The sequence below is a fragment of the Balaenoptera borealis genome (genome assembly GCF_965194805.1).
Source record: "Balaenoptera borealis genome assembly, chromosome: X".
In the NCBI taxonomy this organism is placed as follows: Eukaryota; Metazoa; Chordata; class Mammalia; order Artiodactyla; family Balaenopteridae; genus Balaenoptera; species Balaenoptera borealis.
The window spans coordinates 18,792,201-18,819,357 of NC_138881.1; the positions used below are offsets into that span (position 1 = coordinate 18,792,201).

At 40.2% G+C, this 27,157-nt stretch overlaps 1 protein-coding gene across 1 annotated transcript in view; it reads left to right on the top strand.

Moving 5' to 3' along the window:
• SMS (spermine synthase) overlaps positions 1-26,486 on the top strand; it is a 48,935-nt gene extending 22,449 nt beyond the window's left edge. Inside the window, exons 5-11 of the mRNA XM_082377751.1 lie at positions 3,420-3,595; positions 4,591-4,745; positions 5,189-5,278; positions 17,168-17,282; positions 18,146-18,225; positions 24,467-24,582; positions 25,969-26,486. Coding sequence (XP_082233877.1) covers positions 3,420-3,595; positions 4,591-4,745; positions 5,189-5,278; positions 17,168-17,282; positions 18,146-18,225; positions 24,467-24,582; positions 25,969-26,008 — 772 coding nt within the window. The 3' untranslated portion in view covers positions 26,009-26,486. The remainder of the gene's footprint in view (positions 1-3,419; positions 3,596-4,590; positions 4,746-5,188; positions 5,279-17,167; positions 17,283-18,145; positions 18,226-24,466; positions 24,583-25,968) is intronic.
• The last annotated feature ends 671 nt before the right edge of the window (positions 26,487-27,157 follow it).

Here is a 27,157-nt window from a genome sequence, read left to right on the forward strand (position 1 = left end):
TTTTTTTTTTTTTTAAATTGGTCTGGTTTTTATTGGGATTACTTCTAGGAGTGAGCAAATAGATGGAATGCATTTATGGGCTTCCGCACTCATGAGAAGTCTGGTTCCTTCGTGGTTTTGGTATGGGAGTTTTTGAATTGAGAATGCAGTTATACTTCCGATTTTCAGTTCAAAACACAGCACAGGCCTTGTTTTTCCTTGTCACTGTTTTTACATCTTTTCATAAAATCAGGGTGGAGGGGGCAGGAAGTTGTTGGGAATACTTTGTTGTAGGCCCTTTGTTTTTGGCCTCAAAAGGACAAGAACGGTGCCACTTTTCTGTCTGGGGAATGACATTGTTAGAGACTGAATCATTAACAAATGACTCAGTAACATCTGAAATGATTACTCCCCTGTGGCCAATGATTTAAATCTGAATTAAGAAGCCATGGGATTTATTAGAAACTTTATTTTCATATCCTACTATTCAAAAGAAAAGGAACAGGAAAAGCAAGGTTACATCAGTAATGTTTTGTTGAAAAGAAAAATTCTTGCAATTTACACGGTGTACCTGAGGCCCAGGACATATTCTGTCTTTCTCTCTACCATCTATTTTCAATTTTCTGTAGTGAAGGTTGAAAAGAGTTATGTAGGGCTCCAGAATATCTCCCAAAGCCCATTTCAGGGAGATGCGCTTCATGTTAGTGAAGCCAAATCCAGCCTCTGTACCCCAACACTGAATTAAATCTTGGAGACAGAGTTTTGGGTGAAGTAGAAAAGAATAGGTTTATTGTTTTGCCAGGCAAAGGGGGCCACAGCGGGCTAATGCCCTCAAAACTGTGTGTCCCAACTTGGAGGGGGTAGTGAGAAATGTTATAGTAATGGTTCAAGGAGAGCGTGATCAGCTCATGGACATTCTTCCGATTGGCTGGTGGAGGTAAGTGGGCGTCAGTATCATCCACGTTCTGGTTCCAACCAGTCTGGGGTCTACGTGCTTGTGGGCAGCATGAAGTTAACTTCTCCCACCTGGTGGGGGCTTCAGTATCTGCAAAGCAGCTCAAAGATACTGTTACAGTGTGTGTATCCCTTGGGGGGAACCAGGACCCTGCCCCAGAGTTACACTATTGTTTCTCTTGACTGTTCCTCCCTTGTCTCTGTATCCCCTCCCTTCCCTAATTAGCATCTGTTTGAACTGCCCCTTGGCACTCAGGGAAGGTCTTGGAGGCTGAATGAAGCCCGGTTTCCTGTAATCAAGAAATGGGGGACACAGAAAGGCTTTTGTGCCCAGGAGCCCCACAGGGTCCTGCTCGGTATGATCAAGGGGATGGCTTCCCCATCCTTAAAGATCCTTGCTTCTTTGCATGTCTTTAAAAACCACTGTGTTGCTGTGGAGGAAAGAGCTCTTTCTTACCTGCACCCAAGGCACCATTGACACAATTGAGAATGGACATTGTTTTCTTTGGGTTTGTGCATAGTTCAGTAATTGCCTGTAGCTGGCTGGCTGTCGACCCCGAGGGGTGGGTTTCCTCCCCTGAAAGCCCTTGAGTTGCTATTTGTTACTTTCATCCAGTGTCACAGGTAAGCTCATGCTCCCACCTCATGCCACCCACCACTCATCAGCGAGAGGTGGAAGAGGCTTCCCCCAAGTCCTGTTTGCCTACTCTCGGGGTTTGTCCTGTTTGGGGTGCCACATTTTACAAGAAAAACCTCTGATCTGCCTAATTCCAACAGCTGAGTTTGTTCTCCTGGAAGATGAAGAAGTGGTTAAATTAGGAGGAGTTAGGATTAAATGACAGTTTATGGGAATTTGCTTTGTAAAGTCAGTGCTTTTTGCAGATGTTAGTATTTCCTCATAGAATGAACCTTTAACAGGTTCAGACTGTATTCTTGGAAACAGGTGAGCGGAAGAGCAAAGACTTATCAGAGTGAGTCAGAGGTAGCCCAGCCCAGCATTTTAGGTACCTGTGGCTTGTTTACTGTAAACCCCACTGTACTTGAGAACACAGGACTTGCCCACGGTTGTGTTATGTATGCAGTGAGTTCTCATCTTGTTTGTGTTCCACTTGATTTGCCAAGCCCCCTTTCCAGGTCTGGTTTTCCTTGTCATGTAGTGTTCTCTGCTGTTAGTTTCTAGTACATTCACCCTATCTAAAATACTCAGTATTAACAAAAAGAACTGAATGAGAAAATCATCAGTTTGCAGCTATTCTCGTAATAATTGGTTCAGGCAAGAATCTTCTAGATGCCAAAGCCACTGGTGAAGGTGTGTTGAGAGATCAGGACCTTGACCCAGTTTCACAGGACCGCTCCACACCCTGCTTAGTAATTTCAAAGGGAAAAAAGGTACCTTTGCAAGTGGAGGGATCTCGTGGGCATCCGCTTTAACCATGTGGTCACACTTAGCATCACCAGTAATAGGACAGGAACACACCTCGTGCCCCTGATGTGATGCTTGCATAATATGCCAACTTGACTCTGTTGAAGAGATCTTCAGGCAAACCCACTTGAGGGATTTCCTGCAGAACACCTGGTCTGGACTTTGCTGTGATGTGAATGTCATGAAACACACGGGGAAGGGGTGAGGACGCCAACAGACTGTCTTCTTTTTTAACATCTTTATTGGAGTATAATTGCTTCACAATGGTGTGTTAGTTTCTGCTGTATAACAAAGTGAATCAGCTATACATATACATATATCCCCATATCTCCTCCCTCTTGAGCCTCCCTCCCACCCTTCTTATCCCACCCCTCTAGGTGGTCACAAAGCACCGAGCTGATCTCCCTGTGCTATGCGGCTGCTTCCCACTAGCTATCTATTTTACATTTGGTAGTGTATATATGTCCATGACACTCTCTCACTTCATCCCAGCTTACCCTTCCCCCTCCCCGTGTCCTCAAGTCCATTCTCTGTCTGTGTCTATTCCTGCAACAGACTATTTTCGATTAAATGAGGGTAAAAAAGGACAAGAGCAAAATACAGTATATAATTCTTCATTCAAAAGTAGAATAGCTCTGAAGGAGATAATTGGCAGTTGGGGATACTTGAACATGGATTCCTTACTAGGTGCTGGTATTCCATCCATGTGGACTTGAATGGATGTGGTAGTGACAAAGTAGCTATGTAGGCAGTCTTAACAGATTCCTGCTGGAGCATTTGGGGGTGAAGGATGATGTCTGCAATGGCCATTTTCTCCAGCTTTTTTTAGGGAAAATTTAAAGTATGCCAGAAAGGTTTTTTAAAAAGTAAATTCTTAATGTACAGCAGTGTTGAAATTTGGCAGTGGCCATGTTTGTATAAACCTCAAAGCGCAAGGTTTAGATTGGAGTCTGCCTGGGGTCATGTGGCTTCTGTGCATGCTTGTTCCCAGGTCCTCTTTTAAGGCAGCCTCACCTAAGCAGCCTTTCTTTTAAGGCTCATTCCTGTTTTCCTTTTTTTCCAGATTACCACCCATAGTTCGAGGAGGGGCCATTGACAGATACTGGCCCACTGCAGATGGCCGCCTGGTTGAGTACGACATAGATGAAGTGGTATATGATGAAGACTCACCTTACCAGAACATTAAAATTTTACACTCAAAACAATTTGGAAATATTCTCATCCTCAGTGGGGATGTTAGTAAGTATTCCATCCCTACCCCAATCGCATGACAAAGTGACAATGTGTTAGATTGTGTTTTCCTGACAGATACCACCATTGTGGATTTGTCCAGATTTGTCCGTGGCCCTGCTGGGTTGTTTTTTTTTTTTTTTTTTTTTTGAGATGAATATTTACATTGGATTAACTCTGTGGCTTGTCTGGGCTTTCATGTTTTATAGTAGAGCCATGAAAATTTTGTCTTGTTACTCTTTTTTCCTTAGTTTTCTTAGTGATTAGTATTTAGATTGTATTTCAAAAGAAAATATAATTGCCTTTTTTTAAAAAAAATTTTTATTGAAGTATAGTTGATTTACAATGTTGTTAGTTTCAGGTGTACAGTAAAGTGATTCAGTTATATATATAAATATATTTTTTCGTTATTTATATTCTCTCCCATTATAGGTTATTACAAGATATTGAGTAGAGTTCCCTGTGCTATACAGTAGGTCCTTGTTGGTTATCTATTTTATATTGCTTATTTTTTAAGAAGTCTTTTAGATGGGAAATTTCAAACCAAAGTAGACAAAACAGTACGATGAACCCACATATACTCACCATTGAGTGCCAACAATTATCAACTCCTGGCCAATCTTGTTTCCCCTGAACTCTGGTCTACTTTTCTCCCTCTCATATTCTTTTGAAGCAACTCTGCTTCATATTTCATCTGGAAACATGCAATTGCTTTTTAATTATCATATCAGAACAGGCTGAAGACTGAATTTTCTTCCTACTGACTAAAGTATATATGTATATAATCTATGTAGGGAACATTTTATGTTGGGTGTTAGATGAGTAGGGTTGATGAAAGTCCACAGTCCAAAAAAACCAAAAAACAACACCTCTGTATACTGCGGTTTTTAAAGATTGAAATGAAAAATTCTGAATTTTGTAGATTCTAGCACTTTCTGGTATGATAAGTCAGGTGGTGTATGGCTTTGGTTAGAGTCACCATTTTGGATGTTTCTTCTCCCTAGATTTGGCGGAAAGTGATCTGGCGTATACCCGGGCCATCATGGGCAGCGGCAAAGAAGATTACACTGGCAAAGATGTACTGATTCTAGGAGGCGGAGATGGGGGCATATTATGTGAAATAGTCAAACTGAAACCAAAGATGGTCACTATGGTAGAGATATCCTTTGTTGTATAAGAGATCAAGTTAAGTGGGCTTTGTTTTCTTCCTCGTTTTTTGTCTTAAGACTCAAGTTAATGTTACGAGGTAAATTTGTTATAAAGACTACCTTGAACAAACATTTCCACTTAGTACCAGTACCTTTTTATATGGCCACCAACAAAGAAGCAGAGTTGAGAATTCAAGAGCAAGTAACCTTTGTACTGTGTTTACTGTTCAGCAGTTGCTGAAATGGCTTCTTCATTAGAAGAAAATTGAGTTCCTTTTGAGTGTCCTTGGTGCACAAATGAAGTCATTGTCTCATTTATCGTTTTTTAAACTTATGATACCCAAATTAGTGTTAAAAAAGTGTTATGTTCATCTTAACCTTTTTAAAAAGTGTATTTCAGAATTCTTTGATACATCCAAATCCAGGGGAAATTTCTCCTTAACATATTTCGAACATTGACCAAATGGTGATTGACGGATGTAAGAAATACATGCGAAAAACATGTGGTGATGTCCTAGACAATCTTAAAGGAGACTGCTATCAGGTAATTATATTTACCAGATAATGTTTTTTATTATGTCAATTGATAATATGTTGATCAGAAATGTGCCTTCTGAAAACAGCTGTAAGTACAATTGGTTAAGAAGATAAATAATCAAGATGATAGGTCATCTTGTAGGGGAGGAAAAATTTTCCCTCTACCCTTCTAGTACTTGCCTGAGACCCCCGTAATAAAAGAGTAACAAGAGGAATAACAAGTTATTAAATGTTTTAAACTCATGTATTTATGGGAGATGCACAGAAAAATGAGCAACTCAGAGGCTTAAATACGATCCTAGTAGGGACAGAGGGACGTAGGTGTCTTAAGGGAGAGTAGATGACTTAGGAAAAATGAACAGGGCCCTTAGAAGAGTAGAAAAAGAGAGTTTGTGACAGAGTTTGTCTGGGTGTGGTGTCAGCCTCGTCTGCTGTGATAAGAGGCCATCTTCCCTGGTTGAATTCCTCGGCGAGGGGATCTATGACAGTTGAATTCCTTTTGGAGGATCTGTCTTTAGGCAGATAAAGGGGAGTTCAGAGAAAGCCTCTCCCTACATTTGCTGTTTTTCAAGTGCCTACAGCTCAAAATGTTCAATATGCCAAAGCACTGTATTTTGAGGTAGCCTGTTCTGCTATCCTTTATTCTCTTTATGTGAGTTCTATATACATTTGTATTCAGGGAAGGTGTGTACATATAGTTTAAAAAAAAGAAAGAAAGAAAGAAATTGCTAACTCCAGATTCTTTGAATTTAATAACATTAATTCATTCTTGTATAAAAGATGCCCTGTACCTTTTTATGACCTGGCAACCACCACTTTTGACTTTTGTCTCTTTAGCCTGAGTCTCTCTGTGTCTGGGTCTTTGAGAAGGAATTCAGGTATTTAATTAGAGGGTGTAGACGATGTTTGATGTAGGAATAATTGCTTCTTGCTAAGCAAATAAATTCCTAAATTCTACTGTGCTTGTAAGTTGACCGATCATTATAGTTTGTAGGATACATTTTGTATTGTATTTTGAGGATTCATAAGTTAGGTGCCCATACCTACATTATTTGGTAGAGCAAGATAACTAAGCAAATGCATATTTTTGTTTGACCAGAATCTTAAATGTGTACCTCTAGTTTTATAAACATACAGATGAATGCTTTCATATGTTATGTAAATTACCTACACCTACCCATGTTCTCTAATATGTGTGTATCCAAATTTGATTTCATGGTATATGTGTTAATTTTTTCAACAGAGAGAAATTATATCAATGCTAAAATGCAGTTGTGATAGTTTTATGGGCAAAAGGGAAAGAAAGTACATATTTTACTTACACTGTTGGAAAGTTTAAAAAGGGAGGGAGGATGCAGCAGTTCCAATCCTGGGTGTTTTATTTGAAGAAAAGGGTAACACTAATTCGAAAAGATACGTGCACCTCCATGTTTATTGCAGCATTATTTACAATAGCCAAGATATGGAAGCACCCTAACTGTCCATCAACAGATGAACGGATAAAGAAGATGTGGTGTATATATACACAATAGAATCCTACTCAGCCATAAAAAAAGAATGAAATCTTGACATTTGTGACAACATGGATGAACCTTGAGGGTATTATTTCCACTTAGCATAAAGTCAGATGGAGAAAGAAAAATACTGTAAAAATACTGATTTCACTCATGTGGAATATAAAAAAATTTTGAATAAAGGAACAAACCAAACCAAATAAAAATACATAGATACAGAGAACAGAGTAGTGCTTCCCAGAGGGGAAGGGGTAAGGGAGAGTAAAATGGATAAAGGGGATCAAACTGTATGGTAATGGATGGAAACTATGCTTTTGGCAGTGAGCATACTGTAGTGTACACGGAAGTCAAAATATAATGCTGTACACATGAAAAAGAAGAGGGAGAATTTAGGTTCTTCAGAGCATGACAGACTTTTCACAATGAGCTAAAAATTACCATTGTTTGCAAATGTTTGCATTGTTAGCCAGACCCTCTGCCTAAAGTGTTAATCCTCACATCTGTATCAAGCGGCTACTGTTTCTATTTTGTAGATGAAGACAGTAAGTTTAGAGAGTTTAAAGGGCAATTTATAGGGTAACTTTAGAGGAATGTTTCAAATTCATGTCTCCCTGGTGGCTCCTTAGGTTGACTTATGGATTAAGAAAAAAATATAACAAGAACCGCAAACCTAAACCTTCAGTACTGTGGAGTTCCCTTTCGGGAACAGAACAGCCACCAGGGGGAGTCTGAAAAATTCTTGAGGCTGAGAGTTTTCCTGGAGCTCTAAAGGGGTGGGGGTTCCTGGTCTATGGGACAGCAGTACGCAAGCCCCTTAGCCATTAAGATACTACCATTAAAAAAAATACCAGGTCCTTGCAACTGTTTATCATTTATAAAACATAATTAATGTTATCCTTTTTGAGAAAATAGATTTACAAGCAGTAAATCTAGCAGTTTAAAGAATTTTCAATTATGTTCAAAAAAAATTTAGTTAAGTATAAAGATATGAATCTTAAATCTGTTATCAACACAATCCATAAATCTATATTATCAACACAATCCATTATAAAAATAATAAAATAATTTGGTATTAACAGGTGACAAACCATTTGAGAATATTTAGCAGTCTTAATAAAAACTTGGTAAGAAAATTGCAAGAGAAGGGAAACTACCTAAACATAGTAGAAACGATCAGAAATGTAAAGATACTGTATTAAATGGCAAAATACATAAGCGGTTTCCACTAAAACTAGGAACTAGAAGAGGATGCTCTGTTTAAGCTTGTTTTTGAGTCCTTAATGCAGTAAGGTAGGAAAATGAGAACATTATAAACATAGACAGAATCACATTACTTGCAGAGTATATGAGTGCTCACAAAATACAGAAAACTCATCTAGAAAACAAGTTGAATTCATGAGAATTTGGTGTAGTGATGGGAGAAAGGCAGACTAAAACTTTTTTCCTTATTCTAAATGCAAAAGTTTGAATGGAAATTGAGTGTGGGCCAGAAATCCTTTTCAAAATAATGACCAGTTAATACTAGGAATAAATTTAACAAGAATGATTTTGAGACTGATAGAATTATGTTAAGATCTTGTTGAAAGACAAGCAACTGAAGTGTGAATATGTGGAGAGACAAGTTATTTCTTAGATGAAAAAGTACCATAATCCCCAAGGGGGTTTTTAGAATTAGACCAAATGATTTTGAAGTTCTCTTGAAACCATAATTATCTAAGACTAGCCAAGAAAAAATTTAAAAATGATCACAGTGAAGGGAGATTTGCCCTCTTATTAATTTACTGTGAAGTACAGTAAGCAAATAGGAAGTATGATGATGACAAATATAGAAGTATGGCACAGAGTTGCCCACACCTTGGTGTATGTGTAGACACAAAGCTAATATATGGACTAAGGTGTTTTCAGTTTGGGAAAAGATTTAGTTGATTTAGTAAATGTTGACATAATGGGCTGTCCGTCTGCATGAGAACAAAATTAACCCTAGAAGCCATAGAAAAAATAATTTCAGATGACTTAAGCTCTAGATACTAAAACTAATACATTTAGAGAAATTTAGAGTATCTAACCTTGGAGTTTGGAAACCTCATAATGAAAGACAAGAAACCAGTAACTAATAACATCATACTATATAAACAAAGCCAAAAGTCTGAAAATAATGGTAACAAACATGATAGGGAGTTAATCCCTTTAATAATACAAAGAGCCCCTACTAAAATTTTAAAATATTAACTAAAGGTGTAAAGGATATGAACTGGTGTTGTAGACCCCAAGTTCGAGTGCCCAGTGCACAGTGAGGCCAAACCAACTGAAATGGAATTGGGAGCAAAGTTTATTGCAAAGGGCAAGCAAAGAACAGGCAGCTCATGTTATAAAGACCCGAACTCCCTGGTGGTGTCTAGGGAAGTGGTTTTACAGGCAAAATTTGGGGGAAGGGCTGCAGGGTGTGTGACCTTCCTCTGATTGGTTGATGGTAACAGGGTGGTGGTCCAGAAATCTCAATCATCAGCCATCTTGTTTCAACCAGGCTGGGTCCATGTGCTTGTGCGCAGCCTGAAGTTATTGTCCTCTGCCTGGGTGGTGGCTTTAGTTCCTGGTTAAGAGCTCAGTTATGTATCAGATTGTTATCTATAGGGACACAGAAAGACTTGTACCTGGGAGGGGCCTGCGGTGCCCCACTCACTTTAAATTCCCCCTTTTCTTTGATACTCCTCAGTCTTGATGGGAACAGGTGTGGGATAAGAAAGGGAATAAACTTTTGGATAAAGAGGTTAATCATAAACTCCGCCTAGGGAGTCCACTTTTGGGGGCTGGGGAGATGACTCAGTTTTAATCCCCCACCCCTGTTTCAACCTTCTCCAAATCTTTGAGGGAATGGGGTGATGCCCTGTCTGGCTACTTCCTGCTAAAATGGGGCATAGTCCTGCCTCACCGTGGGGAATGGACACTGAGTTGGAAATACTCCCAAGTTCCAAGTCTTGAATCAGAGTCTTGTATGATTAAGATCTCAGTTCCTGGGACTTCCCTGGTGGTCCAGTGGTTAAGACTTTGCCTTCCAATGCAGGGGGGTAGAGGTTCGATCCCTGGTCTGGGAGCTAGGATCCCACATGCCTCATGGCCAAAAAAATAAAACATAAAACAGAAGCAATATTGTAACAAATTCAATAAAAACTTTAAAAATGGTCCACATCAAAAAAAATCTTTGGAAAAAAAAAAGATCTCAGTTCTTTAGTCCACTGTTTTGGTGTGCCAGATCTAGTTAGGAGGAGTAGTGACAACCCAAACAGACTTTGGAAAATAGATATCATTCCCTGAGAAATTCAGGAGAATGAGCCTGAAAACCAATCTGGACCTGGCACTTAGATAAAATTAGATTAACTGGTTACAAGTCTCCCCCTAAGTAGGTTATAACTTTTGATGTGATATTAACATACATGAAAGGAGCTATTGGCCATTACATGTCTCCTTTTTCTGCTAATGTATGATCTAAAGCAATTTTGTTGTCTAAAAAATTTAATAGTTACAAGAGGAGACCTTGAGATAAGGTTGCAGCTGCCAGCGGGCGCTACTTTGATAATGGCTGGTGGTATCCCAGAGTGATACAGTTCAGAAAATTCAAGGTCTCAACAAGACAGATGTGTCTAAAATCATGTCCTCAAAGGCCACCTAGTTCTACCTTGGATGTCTGAACCACAGCTCTTCCATTTTGACTTCACAAATTCATTCCCCTCCTCAATGGCCAAAGCATGTGTACCATATGACCAGGCCACTCTGGTCAGTAAAGTTTAAGTTAAACCTTGTAGAAGCCAGAATGACTCCCCCATACTTCCATATGTGAAGATTTTTCTATCATTTCCCCTTTTGATTGCAAATCTTTCAGTAGACCAAAGTACTTGTCCCTCGATGTCAGGGTGGTTGCTGCCTCCCCCTGGGTTCCTCATGTTCCTCTGCTAGGCCTCCTTTTTGTTTATATAAATTTGCCTAGGTATCTACTTTGGGGGAAAACTAATCAGATACTGTCAGCAGGCTCAGAGGTATGCTAATGGGGAAACATTTCATAGGCTACACATTTTGTTAAATTATACCGAATTGTAACACAAGCAGTGTGTATGTGCTTTTAGCAGTAGACTTAAAGCTAGCAATGATATATGTCATGTATGAGTAGTTAGTTATACCCTGACAACTTCACTAGAAAGTTTTCTTTCTATCCTGAACATTGGGGGCAACAATATGGTTAACACGGTAGCTTTCAATTTTGATAGGGCCTTGTCACACACAGGTCATGGGACATCTGATCTTCATCTCAAGATAGATTGCTGTTATAAGCTTCAGAAACAAACTCAGTGTCTTTAATAATTCGATTAAACTTTACAACTATATAACAAGGAGCTATCTGGGAAGTAAGTCTTAGGCAATAAATACAGACCCCAACAGAACTAGAATTTAATATCTATTGAAACAATCGTTCTCCAAAATTACCCTCATTTTTTACCAAATATTTTAGCCAAATTATTAAAGTCAGACTTTCACAAACTTGGTCTGATTATTTACATACGTGTAATTGATCCTTTAAATTGGCTGTGCTGGAACTTTTCATAAGGAATCCCAGACTGAATTTTTAAAAGGCCCCTCAGGGCCAGGAAAGCTATGCCACGGGCTTGCCACAGATTCTGCCTGCCATGTCTGTAGATCTGGGTGAATTCCTCTCTTCTAGAGGTCTCCAAAACATCTTGAGACTCCTGCGCTTGTCAGGTAGTGACCTTTCTTGTTCACCTTGATAAGGTTGCTGGGAAATCTGGGTTGCCAATTTTTGGAGGGCTCAGGTAGGAAAAAAAAATCATTGTTTCATTGCTGTAAGTCATAATTAGCTTGAGGGGAAGTGTTTCCTTATATCTGGAAAACACAGATCAAAACCAGTAGTATTTTAGACAAAAACCATAAAAATTATAACCATATTCACCAGTTCACTCAGTAATCCTTTTTGTTAACAGTGTTTATGAAGCCACCAGGTTTTTCTGTTAGGATTCTGTAATTGCTTATCCAGTTCATCGATATGATCTGAAATTTATGAAACTTGGACATGTCAAAAAGTCCTTTCTATGAATCTTCATGAAGATGAAGCACTTTTGCAAAAACAGTAAAACAGTAACTGTCTGAGTGACAAGACTTAAAAGGTACAGTTAAACACCTGATCCCAATGTAATTGACAAAAAACTTGGTTATAATAACTAGAATTATGAGTAACATTTTATCAGGACACACCAGACTTTGAGAAATTCCATATGATTAAAAAAAAACTTATTGGAGTATAGTTGATTTATAATGTTGTGTTTCATATAATTTTAAGAATATAAGAACATTTGCCCATACCGTATAACCTGATAAGGCTTAACATTCATTTGACAATGCTTCCCATGTAATTTAACATACTGAAGTATCCTAGTTCATTTAATCTCTGAGATGCCTTAGGGTTCTTCTGAAGCATCCTAAAGTTAGCTGGAGGTCAAAACTTTGAAACTCTAACTTTGGTTAGAGTCTGGTATTTGGGACGTTTGTCAAAAATATTAAAAAGTTTCAAAACACCTGGTCAAATAAGATCATAGGTCATTGTGAAACAATACCCATTCACCTAACCAAAATGACAATAAAAGATCTCAAAGGCAAATATAGAAAGTTACAGTCAGATCCCTCAGAAAGGCAAAAAAACTCACAATCTGTTATTGAAAGCAGCTTAGCATTCTAAGAAAACTTTGTTTTGCCAGCAGAGAGAGAAAACCAAAAAACCAAACTCCAGTCTTGCATCAGCCTATTCTTGATAACAAAATTTATTTACTTAAATTTAATCCAATCTTAGCCAATCCTGATCATGTACAAAACTTTTCTAAGTGTTTCTTTTCCACAAACGTTCTAATACTTTCTGTACCCATGTTATTTTGTCCTTTATTTTCTTTTCTATTCAGAAACAACCAGCTCTCGGACAAAATTACCTTTTTCCCTTTAACAAAACACACTTCCATTCTTCATACCTTCTTTTACTGTAAACACATCCTACTTTCCTTGTATGTTGAAATATTTCCCTTATTTTTTAAACATTTGAAAAGAAAGTTTCACCTAGAAAACTTACCTAATTTACATTTAATTTTCTCAAATGTCTCATCAAGTTGTTTTTCTTGTTGACAAATTTTATAACAATATGAACTTACTGACTTGCAGTAACCCTAGATGCCATAAAAGTATTATACTTAATACTGATGACTCTAAAGACGTGTATATTAAACCAACATGCTTAAGCTAGATTTAATACCAAATATCAATTTAATAATATTTCCCAGATCACATGAACCTGAAATTTACTCTAACTAGTTTTTTATATTTCTGAGAATTTAAATAAGCACATAATTTCTTTTAGGTCAGTTAAATGGAACTCATCCACAAACCAATCTTGGCAATGCCATTTGGAGATAGACACATATTTATAATGTACACATAGACATACATATGCCTATATAGACACAGATGTAAAAGTTTTCCTGTTTGTGTTAAAAAGCCCCCTTCCCTGTCCCTGTCGTCCCCCCCCGCCTCCACCCCGGTCTCAGGGATCACAGACGATTAAAGTTTCTGAGAGCCCAGGTAGATCATTTTCATCTCGAAGGTAGTAGCTAACCTCTACTAACTGCACACACAGAAACCAGTTTTGGAATGTCAAAAGAGCCCCATCTTAGCCATTTTCAGGGTGCGATTTCCTTCAGTTTTAAAGTAGCCATTTCGGTTTAAATCAATAACAGTAATAGACAGTAATACATATCACTCACGCACATTCACATGCTTCCCTTCCCAGATGAACTTGAATCAGCGTTCAGGTCACCATGACTCCCTTAATGAGGGTTAAAACCAGGAAGAGAGAACAGGATTGGGACTCGTGTACCGAGACACTCATGCCCACACCCAAAATAAAAGCCAAACCAGTTCCAAAAGGCTCACTTAGATACAACATAGCATAAAAGCCTATACGTATACGTAAGGAATTTCACCTCATTTCACTTCCCTTTTATAAAACAGTTCTAGTTGAAAGATGCTGTTATAATTTAGAGGGCCATTGTTGTCCAGATCCCAAGGCGTACTGAGGCCAGGCAGTGTTAGGATGAAATATCATTTTCTTTCATTCATGGGAGCAAAGCTGATCTCCCAGTTCTGCAAAATGTACTCTAGGGGACTACAGGATGGTGCAGAGCTGTGGTCATCCACAGTTATTCATGGCTGGTGGTGTCAAATACCAAGCAAAGAGCAAACCAGTGCAATGCAGAGCAATCTCTCAGGGTCACAGTTCCCTAGCCCCAGAAAGGGAGATAGCCAACCAATGCCCTATCAGAGGTGAAGCCAAATGACCAAGCCTAGTCCGTTTATCTTAGGGAATTGTGTCAAGCTCGATTTCTGACTTGTTACATATGATTTTTTTTTTTTTTTACATGAACATGTTTTTTGTAACTAGAAGGGAAGATTTCTTTGCTGTAGGCAAAGCCAGTGCAATAGGGAAGAATAACCCTGGTGTCAGTGTGAGCTCCATTACCAGAGATATCTCAACCAGCCAATGCAAGTACTGACTGATACACAGATATAAAAAACAAATATGGTCGCATAGACAAGAGATCAGATGAGGTATAGTTCAAAATTGCTTTCCCACTCCCTGATGGAGGCCTCCAAACAGATTCGTCTGACTCCCAAAAGAGAATCAGATTGACTCACAATGAGCCCAGAGTGGCTCACTTCCTGAAAGGGAATGAACCTAGACGGAGCCGGTAGAATTCCTAGCTCACGCATGCTGGAGAGACTCACCCCAAACCGATACCTAAGGTGGGCCGTAGGTCAGAATGTTTCTTGGTTCTAAACAGTCCTGTGCCGAAAGGGCTGGCATCTGGCATCGCCAGGGAGAGTCCCTCCAAGTTCCTCTGAGTGAAATGAGCTCTGGTGGCTGTTGGGGACTCAGGGACACAGGCTCTTGGCTGGCTCATCAAAACTGGTGAAACCAAATTCATGTGCGTGATACACAGTGAGGCCGAACAAACTGAAACTTCAGCGTTTGGAGCAAAGAAAGGTTTATTGCAAGGGCCAAGCAAGGACAGGCAGCTCAAGCTCTAATGGGTTTTCAGGGAAGAGTTTTTATTTATTTATTTATTTATTTATTTATTTATGGCTGTGTTGGGTCTTTGTTTCTGTGCGAGGGCTTTCTCTAGTTGTGGCGAGCGGGGGCCACTCTTCATCGCGGTGCGCGGGCCTCTCACTATCGCGGCCTCTCTTGTTGCGGAGCACAGGCTCCAGACGCGCAGGCTCAGTAGTTGTGGCTCACGGGCCTAGTTGCTCCGCGGCATGTGGGATCTTCCCAGACCAGGGCTTGAACCCGTGTCCCCTGCATTGGCAGGTAGACTCTCAACCACTGCGCCACCAGGGAAGCCCCTCAGGGAAGAGTTTTTTAAGGCAAATTTGAGGGGAGGGCTGCAGGGTGTGTAGTTTTCTTCTGATTGGTTGGTGGTGAGGTAACCCGGTGGGTGGTGGTACTGGATTCTCAGTCATCAGTCTTCTGGTTCCATCCAGTCTGGGGTCCATGTGCTTGTGCTCAGCCTGAAGTTACCAGCCTCCACGTGGGTGGGGGCCTTAGTTCGTCTCGAAGATCCCAGAGTTAAGTATCAGATTGTTAGGTGTAGGGATACAGAAAGGTTTTGTACTCGGGAGGGCCCGCAGGGCCCTGCTCAGTTTCAACACCCCCCACCCCCCCCACCCCCACCTTTTTTGATACTCCTCAGACTTGAGGGGAACAGGTGTGGGACAAGAAAGGGAATAAAGTTTTGGATAGAGAGGTTAATCATAAAATTGGCAGAGGATTTCGGCTTTAGGGAGACTCGCTTTCATTGGTACTTTTCAGAAGACGAAAGTCAAATAGCCTGCAAACTTATGACAGGCTGCTTACCCCTATTGGTGGCGTGAAGTTCTTGTGAAAAGTTAGCAAGGGACTCGACAAAATAAAACAACAGGGACAACATCCAGTACTGGGAAGGCTGCAAGGACACAGGTGCTTTTTGGAGCAAGAATTGCCTTCAGAATTAAAAATTAAAGTACACATGCCTTTTGTTCTGGCAACCCAGTGTTTGGGCATCCAGGCAACAGTCATCTATACAGGAGGTTTGTTATGGCTGTGTTTGTAGAGACCAAGACTTGAAGATGGTAAGAATATATAGCATTTTTAGTGGTATGTTACATTTTTAAAAAAACATTACCTGGAATGGTGTTAGGTGAAAGTTGCCAAGTTCAGAACGATGTGTGTAATCCTAGTTATACAAACGAGAACAAGCATTTGTGTTTATGTGCGGGTGAATGTGCACAAGACTTCATCTGAGCACAAGGGAAAACTGAGCATATCAAACAAGACTGATATGTAGTTGGAGGCAGCTGAGGTGTTAGTGCCTTCTAGATCTTTGCGTGGTTGCACTTGATGCATTAAAGGAAACAAGTTATGTAACAACTGGACAGGAAGATCCAGTTTCTTCAAGAATTGTGGTTTTGAGGATATGTGTAAGAACATTTATAGGAAAAGATCTGGAATAGTTTATCTTAGGGAATTGCGGCAAGCTCGATTTCTGACTTGTTACATGTCATTTTTTTTTTTTTTTAACACGAACATGTTTTTTGTAAGTAGAAAAATGAAAAGACAAGGAGAATAACCCCTTTCTTGTTCAGGAATTTGCCTACAGCTAGGTGGGTCCCTAAGCACATAGTTTCAATACTCCAAAGATACGGCAAACCCCAAACTTATTTCCTGTATTTACTGTAAAGGGTCTGTATGAGAATTCCAGCTCCTACCTGCTATACTCTGCTTGTTAATAACTCTGTGATTGTGAGAGCTGGCATTTATCACATGGCTTTATTACCATCAGTACTTGAGGTATTAGAGGTAAGATGCAAAAAATAAATCAATAGACAACAAAGTCATTCAGTGCTTAGTACAAAAGAAAAACTAAAAGTAGAAGAAAATACATGTAGTAGGAGAGGCAGTATAGATTAGAGTTAAAAGTGTGAACTTGGTTTTCAGATCTAGGTGTGCTTCTTGGGTCCGTTTCTTATTGGGTGCCTTTGAGCAGGCTTTGTGACCTCTCTCATTTGTGTCTCTATTTGTAAAATGGGGATGGTAATAGTACCTGCGAGGAGTTGTAAAGCATGCAGTAGTAGGTCCTGAATTTTAGCTCTTAGCAGGTATGGGTGGAAGTCATTTTTGCTTGTGCGGCAGGGTGCTGTGGCCCTCAGCCCCCGCATGCGTCTCCCCTTTCCTTCTACAAGTGTGTAACTACTTCCATATGTGTTGGCTCACCCGCATCTATTTCTGTTCTCTCTGGAAGGTTCTAATAGAAGACTGTATTCCAGTACTGAAGAGGTACGCCAAAGAAGGGAGAGAGTTTGATTATGTGATTAATGATTTGACAGCTGTTCCAATCTCCACATCTCCGGAAGAAGGTAGATTCTGTTTTTTCTTTTTAACCAAGATAATGTTCATGGAAATGTTATGTTTTTCTTGGCACCATGTGAGAATGAAAGGATCTTAAGAGATTGTCTAGTGAAGTTCCTTCATTTATTAAAGGTAGTTAAATGGAGGCCAGAGGTGGAAAGATGGCTAGATTTGGCTTTGGTCAAATCCTGTTTTGCCATTAAATGAGCAAAATTAATTCAGTTGTTTGAAATAAGCATGAAATAAAATAACTCATAATCATACCATTGAGACATTAGCTTGTTGGATAACTTATTTTTACATACTGTGATTTTTTTAACCTGTACTGGGACAATATGGTGACCTTTCTAAGCAACACCAGAGACAGTTCCCCTTCTCAGACCACAACTCGAAATCACTGCTAGCTTAGGATTTCAGTGTTCATGTTTCTTCTATTACCTTGTCTTCCTGCTGAGTTTCCAGACTCGGATCACCACCTGATGACCCTCGCTGACCCTCACCCTTGCAGTTTCTCTCTTGAGATGTTGCTGCTTTCCCCCTTACTTAAAGCTGTTGTCTTTCAGATTTCAACCACTGCCTTTGTGTCAAATCTCTATGGGTATGGTGAGGACACTGCTACGTACATGCACATTTGCTTTTGATCTTGCTTGTGTATGCGTGAATGTGCACATGTGTCCAAGACACAAAATATGTGACAGTATGCTGTCATTCATGAATAAGCCCTCAAATATTGGGTCTTAAGAAGCTCATGGCTATTTCTTTTTTTTATTTTTTGTATTGTTGATATTAATGTGAATGTTTGACTTTAGATGTTGTTTCTGATGTATGTAAACTCATATTTATAAAACTTAATTTTTTTTTTTACATCCAGATTCCACATGGGAGTTTCTCAGACTGATTCTTGACCTCTCAATGAAAGTATTGAAACAGGATGGGAAATATTTTACACAGGTATAGACTTACTTAAGTGTTTTTTCCCCAGAACTCTCAAATTTTATGTTTTGTGCTTCACACAGCCAGAATACTTAAGGAGACATTGACATAAAGACTAATGGTAGCACTAACTATTTAGTTACTTGTAAAATTAAGACTAAATGAAGGTTAAAAGGGAGTGCGTATAGTATGTAATGGCTGTATGCTCTGACGATGTAGGGATAGTACAACTACTAAAAATAGTGGTGAGTGGGGGAGACTGGGACAAGTATATGCAAAAATCTTTTGTGTATTTTCAGTAATCATGTTGGTGGTGATGGTATTAGTACTGTTATTCTGAGGTTGTTATATTTGTAATGTGGCATAAAGCAATTGAGCAATTATGCAATATTTTAATTCTGTCACCCCCAACATTGTCAATATGGAAGGAAGTAGTTGAAGATGTAATAGAGAAGTGGATAAATAAAGCCGTATTGTACTGAAAAAAATTTCAAGGACAGACCAGTATAATTGGATTATGTTCTCAAGCAGTAAGTTTGTAAATAGCTGGCCTGTCATTTTTAGAGAATTAATGAGTTCTGTTGTGTCCTGTTACCACAACCTTCCGATTTATTAAATTTGGACTTTGGCTGTAGTATGAGCCGCTGCCACCAGATGGAGACACAGACTGTGATTTCTCCCCCCATCCCCAGACTCTAGGACAGGGGTCCCCAACTCCTGGGCCAAGGGCCGGTATCGGCCCGTGGCCTGTTAGGAACCGGGCTGCACGGCAGGAGGGGAGTGGTGAGTGAGCCAGCGAAGCTTCGTCGGCCGCTCCCAGTTGCTCGCATTACAGCCTGAACCATCCCCCCACCCTTCCGTGGAAAAATTGTCTTCCACAAGACCGGTCCCTGGTGCCAAAAAGGTTGGGGACCGCTGCTCTAGGAAATTCTTCGTGGAAAAGCCATCAGCATAATTTCATAAACTGCTTTGGCTTGGCTGTAGTATGAGTTGCTGCCACTAGATGGAGACACAGGCCGTGGTTTTTCCCCTCATCCTCTAGGAGATTCTTAGTGGAAAAGCCATCAACCTAATTTCATAAACTGCTCTGGCTGTAGTATGAGCTGCTGCCACCAGGTGGAAGCAAATTGTATTTTCCTCATTTTCTAGAGGATTCTTAATTTTAAAAGGTCTGAAGTTAGTATTTCTTGATATGTAAAAAATACATATATATATAACCTACTAAAGTCCTTAACACTTCGAAAATGACAGCAAAAGCAGCTAATTGATGATCCGTCTTTTTACTTGGTACAAAAATCCCTTGATTCATAAGCAGAAGATAAACAGTATTGTACTCTGGTTCCTGTAATTAATTCTTCAGCATTTTCAGGAGAATTCCACCTCCCCCCCAACTTTTTTAAAGCATTATTATAGTTAAATGTCAAGAACTACTAGAAAGGTCCTAACTTTATTCTCCCGAGGAGGCATTTTTAAGCAGACCCCAGACAGTTTACGGGATCTGAGGTTCATAGTGCCGAAAACAGCTTGGCAACTTAAGAGACACCTTGAATTGGTTTCCGTCCCGTCCTGTTTTCTTCCTCCTCCCCCTGCACAGGTAATTAATCCTGGACCTTGCACTTGGTGAAAGTGTTGGCAAGCTTCAAGGGAACAGACAACTGTCTACGAATGGACTTTTTTTTTACCCCGATCCTTAAGAATGATTTTTAAAACACATTCTAGAATTGACTTTTTAAAAGCCAGGGGTCCAGGGGTCCGTAAACCACGGGCCAGATCTCATCTACTGCTAGTTTTTGCAGTTTTCTTGGCACACAGTCACGCCCATTCATTATAGAGCGTCCACGGCTGCTTTTGCTACAGCGGCAGCTTTGGAGTACTTTTGGTGAAAACTATATGATCTGCAAAGCCTAAAATATTTTCTGTCTGGCCCTTTACAGGAACCCTGTAAAGGGTTCTGACCCCTGCTTTACAGGAACTCTACAATGAAACCTGCTCAAACCAAGTGGTCTTATTCTTATAAAAGCAACCCAAATTCAGTGAGTTGGATATTTCTCAAGCAGAGCATATATTGATAGAATTTGGTTCTTTTTATGTTTCTGCAAATAGAAGTCTCATGGAGCTTAAGTTGGGGAGAATGTGAGGCTCTGGCATCTTTAATCAAAAGTGGCTGAAAACAATTTGGATCTACTGCAGACCAGTCAGTTTGAGTAGAGAATAGGTACAGTTAGGAAGAAAGCACGACTGTTTTCTTTTGTTGTATTTACCTGGTAGACTGCTTTCTTGGGGAACTGCTTTCTCAGTATGGACAACTAATAGAAAGGCTTACTTGACAGATCATCCTCGCCCATTCCTAAATACTAATGATTCAGGCTTTGATAACCTGGCCTTTGCCAACCAACTTTTACTAAAAATCACCTTAAATACTCAAGGCTGTGCTGGTTTCTAACAATTGTCCAAAAGATGTATTAGGACATGCTTCCCACCCCCACATTCATTATAGTTGGAAACTCAAGGCGATCTCTCCTTATGATACCCGGGAATCCCACAGTATGTTGGGTGGTTGAATGTGTCATATGGACCAAGGGGGCGTAGGCCTTTGAAGAAGCAGTAGTCAAGAGCTGCAGTGTGGTTTGACTCAGTAGGTACTGATGTCATTCCCACAGTGTAATACTTTTTTCAACTACCACGTGGTATGCTCAGGAGATACCTTTAATTCACACCCACCCCCCTTCCCTGAGCCTGTAGCTTAGAAATGGAGTAAGGTTAAAGATGGGACAAAAATGTCGTTTGGCTTGTTAACTTGGTGACTGACAAAAGCTAAATGTTCCTGCCTAAAACTGCTTGCATCACAATGGCAAGTTCATGATGTCACTAGTGTCACTGTGGCTGGTTGAAGACAGCCTTGTCTGTGGGCCACAAAGCTGGGGAAGGCGTCCTGGAATGTGTGGGGATCCATCGATCCACCTCTGGCAGGCCAGGGGAATTTGAATCCAGGGGAGAATTGCTTTTGTGGGACTAGGAGGCAGGTTCCCCGCCCCCCCCATTAAAAAAAAAAACCGTAGGTTATTTCAAAGTACAGAAATATGTGTGTGACATTCATATTGGTTATGATACAAAGATATTAACTCCCCCGTCCCCCCATAGTCGTGGATGTTACCAGTACGCTTGACTCGTCTGCATTCCTCCCTAATCCCCTCCCGCCTTCTGGAAGTGTAACCCATTTTTAGTGTGATTTTTTTGTTTCAGTTACTCTTGTGCTTTCTTTATAGATGTTTTACACACGTGTGATCTCCTAAATCATCATATTGTTTTTGCTTGCTTTTGAACTAGATAAAAATGGTGTCATTAAGGAGGTATTCTTCCAGACTTCTTTTTTAGTTGCGGCATGTGGGATCTTTTCAGTTGCGGCATGTGAACTCTTAGTTGCGGCATGCATGTGGGATCAAGTTCTCTGACCAGGGATCGAACCCGGGCCCCCTGCTTTGGGAGTGCGGAGACTTAACCACTGGACCACCAGGGAAGTCCAGACCTTTTTATATTACAGAAATCACACAAGCTGTTTAAACGATACAAACAGAACTAAAATCTATAAAGTAATAAAGCAAGTGTCACGTACAGCTAATATGAGGCAAGGAGAAACTTCTTAGTTCTTTGCTATTAGATTGTTATTATGCATCCCCCATGTGTCTTAAGAAAAGAACAGTGTAGTTCCATTTAAATATATAGAAAAGTGAAATGTATCACATTACTTTTTTTGGGTAGGTATCTGTGGGTTTTTTTTTTCTTTTTTAAACTGCTTTTTGACAATTTTGGGGAAGCATAAATTGAAACTATCCTATTTCTTTACCACATTCTTTGTAAGGAGGACTTCCCATATACCCTCTGTAAAGAGAGAGCGTGGTGTCATTTTTAAGATGGCAAGGAAAACCTTGAACTGTGAACCTTGGTGGCATTTCCATTCTATAGCTTCCCCGGTAGTGAGGTGTTCTAAAAACAACCGGGCAGTGTTTTCTATTTGTGAATCTTAAATTACACTTGTGGTGTTTATATACTCTCATGGTGAACTTGATGTTGAAACCAAATTATATGCTGGCCAAGGGCACTTTGGCCAGTTCCCACTGCAGGACCCTAGATGATGGGTTACTAAACAGGCTGGCACTGACAGATGACGATGTGCTGAGCGAATGTGCTAGGTTAAAACCGCCCGGGCCAGCCCTTGGAATAGTTCTGTCTACCCACTTGCCCGTGACTGACTGGTTCTTTGGTTTTGAAAGCCATCCTCAGGAATGCTTATATCACAGGCTGCTTTATTTGTGAATAATTTTCATCTTACATTATACTTGGCTATTTTGAGGCAGATTGATAGCAAAGTTCTTATGAAGGAATGTGATCAGCGCATATATTCAGTTGTCTTCCAAATGTTAAGAACTTCAGAGGTTGGGACTTCCCTGGCGGCACAGTGGTTAAAACTACACGCTCCCAATGCAGGGGGCCCGGGTTTGATCCTTGGTCGGGGAACTAGATCCCACATGCATGCCGCAACTAAGAGTTCGCATGCTGCAACTAAGGAGCCTGTGAGCTGCAACTAAGGAGCCAGCAAACCGCAACTAAGGAGCCCTCGAGCCACAACTAAGGAGCCCACCAGCCACAACTAAAGAGTACATATGCTGCAACTAAGGTGCTGGTGAGCCGCAACTAAGGAGCCTGCTGGCCACAACTAAGGAGTACATGTACCGCAACTAAGGAGCACGCCTGCCACAACCAAGGCCTGCGCAACCAAATAAAATAAATAAATAAATAAATATAAGAATTTTAGAGGTTAAGAGGAAGTAGTTGGTATTAAATACTCATCTTGTTTTCTAAATCCATTATGAAAAGCTCTTGGGGGAAAATTGTGCTCAAATGATAAACCCTACCCCAGATCTACTGAATGAAAATCTGCATTTTAGTAAGTCCCCCTATGATTCATACATACATTAAAGATTGAGAATCACTGCTCTAGAATTAGGCAGGTACTGTATCCATTCAGCAGCTCTCCTATGTCTTGGCCAGCATCTCTGATTCCCTTCACCTTTTTTTTTTTTTTTTAATGGTCATAGAGTGGCTGCTGCAGCTCCACATATCCCGTCTAAGTTGGAGGCTGGAAGAAAGTTGAAGGAGCCGGATCCCTGTATTTATCCTTGATTGTCCAGAATCAAATATCACTTATATGTGGAATCTAAAAAATAATACAAATGAATCTATATACAAAACAGAAACAGACTCACAGACATAGAAAACAAACTTATAGTTACCAAAGGGGAAAGGGGAGGAGGAGGGATAAATTAGGAGTTTGGGATTAATAGATACAAGCTACTATATATAAAATAGATAAACAACAAGGACCTACTGTATAGCACAGAGAGCTATACTCAATATCTTGTAATAACCTATAATGGAAAGTAATCTGAAAAGATAAATATATATTATATATAACATATATAGTATATATAACTGAATCCCTTTGCTGTACAGCTGAAACTAACATAATACTGTAAATCAACTATACTTCAACAATTAAAAAAAAACACATTTCAAAAAATAAATCTTTCCCAGCAGACTTCCACTATATTTCATTGAGCACTCCTACCTGCTGGGGAGACAGAAAAGGGGTGGCAAAAAAGGGAGAAAAATTAGAACAATGAAGTCAAGAGAAAATGTTTGATAAAGAGTAGAACTGGGGAATATCCTTAGTGTATACATCCTGAATAGACTTTTGTTCTCTAATGCCTTAAATCACAGATTTTGGGGAAAAGCACAGAGGTGTGAATATAGTTCTGTGTCAACATCTTAGACTCTTAAGAGGGTTGTAGTTTAAGCTATTCTGGAAATCAAGAACATTATCTTTTTGATACTTCATTCTCAACACAGTGGTGACTATTGGGAAAACTTATTTTGAATGGGTTATGTGTATGAATCTTTGCTAATTGCATGGTGTTGATACAATGACTGTGTCACTAATGAGAAATTGGTCTCCTGCTTTCTGTTGCTTCATAGTCGAATAATTTGAAATGGCTTGGTAAATGAGGTAGAAGGATAATGAGCTAATGGATCTATAAATAGAACTCAGTGCAATTTGTGAAAGTACAGAAGCCTTATCTCATTTTCAGAAATGAACTTTTATCTAAAGCTAGAATTGCTCATTTATTAGAGACCTTCAAATGAGTGGGACCCTCAGTAGGACTTAAGAATCCTATTGTTTGCTTTTCTCTCTTTGATTTAGGGGAACTGTGTCAATTTGACGGAAGCCCTGTCACTCTATGAAGAACAACTGGGGCGCCTGTATTGTCCTGTGGAATTCTCGAAGGAGATCGTCTGTGTCCCTTCATACTTGGAATTGTATCCTTTGACCACATCACTGTGTTGCCAAATCAGAACCTCCATGTAAATACCATGCCTGTTTAACATTTTAAAGAAACAGAATTAGTTGTATAGTACATGTAAGGCCCTGATTTCCACCCCCCCTAGATGCTGGGGTGTGGCCTGACACAGCTTCTCAGGTGGTTTTAATGGTCTGGCACCACTGGTTCTCACAGGCAGTCCCCAGACCTGTGGCATCCCCTGGGAACTAGTTTCTCGAGCCCTGCCCCAGCCTGCTGCCCAATCAGAAACACTGGAGGGTGGGGCCCGCTGACCTGTCTTGACCAGCCTGCCAGGAGATTGATGTGCACTTTAAAGCTTCAGAAGCCCCAGTCTAGACACGGTCCCAGCTGGAGCAGGCTGACTGAAGAAGCTCATTGTCCTTTTATGTTAAAATTACCCTACTTTAATATTAGTTTCTACACTTCACTTGATTCTGATTTGCAGTAGAGATAGAGCTAAAAATAATGGTGGGCATCACAAAGTTAATGTTGATGTTCTCCATTAGTTCCACTTAGTAAAGTTAGTCCAGGGAAATAAGAAAAGAACCCAGAGAAAAGCCAAATGAAAGCATTATCATTGGAAATTTATAGTGCATTTCTTCCTCCTAAAAACTGGACTGTGGTCTGCAGACCAAAGCTACCTTACCGGAGGTGGCGGGGTCTAGCTTCCTGGGAGAGCAGGTTTCATGGCTGTCTGCTAGCCTGAGCTCTGTGACCATGACAGCCCCCCAGGGAGGAGGGGCGGCCAGGTTCCTCCTGGCCTGTGGAGAGCTTTGACACCTCTCCCTGGCGAACAGGCGAGCATTTGTTAAAGCCAGCTCTTCTTTATACTTGAAAGAATTTAGAAGGCAGTTGATGACACCTGGAGAAAAGGCTTTCGCCCTCTGGCTCCCCTCTGGTTCCTCTTCCTCTCCATCCTTCCACCTTTTTCCCCCTTCCTAGCTCCCTCTCCTTCTCCCACCTCCCTCCTTTCTCTCTTCCTCCCATCCCCCCACCCCACTTCTCACCCCCCTCTTGTCTTTGTCTCTCCTCTCCTCCTCATTCTCGTACTAATTCCCCAAAACATTTTAGAGTCCTTGGAAGCAGAAGTGTTACCTGAGAGAATATCTGTGTCCCTTTAATCTTTTCTTTGCTCACCCGCCAACCACCCCCCCACCCCCCCCCCCCCCGCCCACGACGTCACAGGTGGTGGGCATCCTGGCTGCAAAGTGCCCTTGTTTAAGAGGCCTTCATTCTCATTACCACAGTGCTGTAAGCGCTGAAGCTTTCATCCATCTTCCAGTTTGTAGGCCAGTAAACAGATTTTAAGTGATGCCTGTTCTTCCTTGAATTACCTGTGCTTATTCCTTGACTCCTTGTCCAGGTGGGTATTTTACACTGTTTGGAAGAAAGCTAAACCTTGAAAATCAATCTCCCCTAATCATGTGTGCTGCAAATAGCCTTCCTGACCTTCGTATGCTGTACATGACATCGAAAGGAGTCAGGCAATTGATTGTGAATTCCTTCAAGTTTCCTTTTTTTAATTATTTTTTAATTTAAAAGTCAAATGCAAAATGTATATTTTGATGAGCTAGGGTGTTATTTTTTTGAAAGTCAGCTGAAGGATGATTAGACAGCACAGTGAAGGCTGCTAAATGCACTGAACCCCTAGAATGTGATTTTTGTTTTTGTTTTTCTGTGTGGGCTTTTTTTGTTTCTGTTTTGGTAGACTTCAAATTTGGTTGTTTGGAGGAATGAATATCATTGTTTTCTTCTGGAGGGAAGCTCTTGACGGGAGTTTCTTTCCCCCCCAAATTGACATAGGTATTACAATTTGGTGCTTATAAGGAAAGACTTTAAAAAATGAATAGCAATGCTTCGATTAAAATTACAAATGAGAAATTTCATGTGTCTGTTGTTTTATTTCAGCCAGGTCTTCTCTTTCTCACTTCTGATCTCACAGAACAAAGATGTCTCCTTGGTCTTTTTTTAGTTCTGTTATATCACTCGGTGCCATTTATCTCTTTCTAATAGGATGGCCTTAGGGCCTTTTTTGAACAGCAGTAATGACTTCATTTACCACCGTGGTAAATGACACACAACCTATTACATTCACCAGTTCTTCATTATAAAATTGACCTAAGGATAGGAAAAGATTTGGCCTTACTGTAAAGTTGAAAGTCAGAAGCTTCTTTCTATTCCAACTCTTATTGGTACATTAGATGTGAAAATAAAGTCCACTTTGGAATGCTGCTGTGACGTTTTCTGAGTTTTTTGATGCATAGATAGATGACAGTGTGGAGAGGCCCACAGCCACAAGAGCAGCTTAAACTCACCTAAGGAAGTACGTGTAACAGCGTGGTAGTGTACTTGTGGGTCACAATCCACATCAAAGGTGAGGTTATATTGACCTGGATTGTTCAACATCACTGGGTTATCCTGTTTTTTTTTTTTTTTTTTTTTTTTTAAAGATTGATTGATTGATTGCTATGTTGGGTCTTCGTTTCTGTGCTAGGGCTTCCTCTAGTTGCGGCAAGCGGGGGCCACTCTTCATCGCGGTGTGCGGGCCTCTC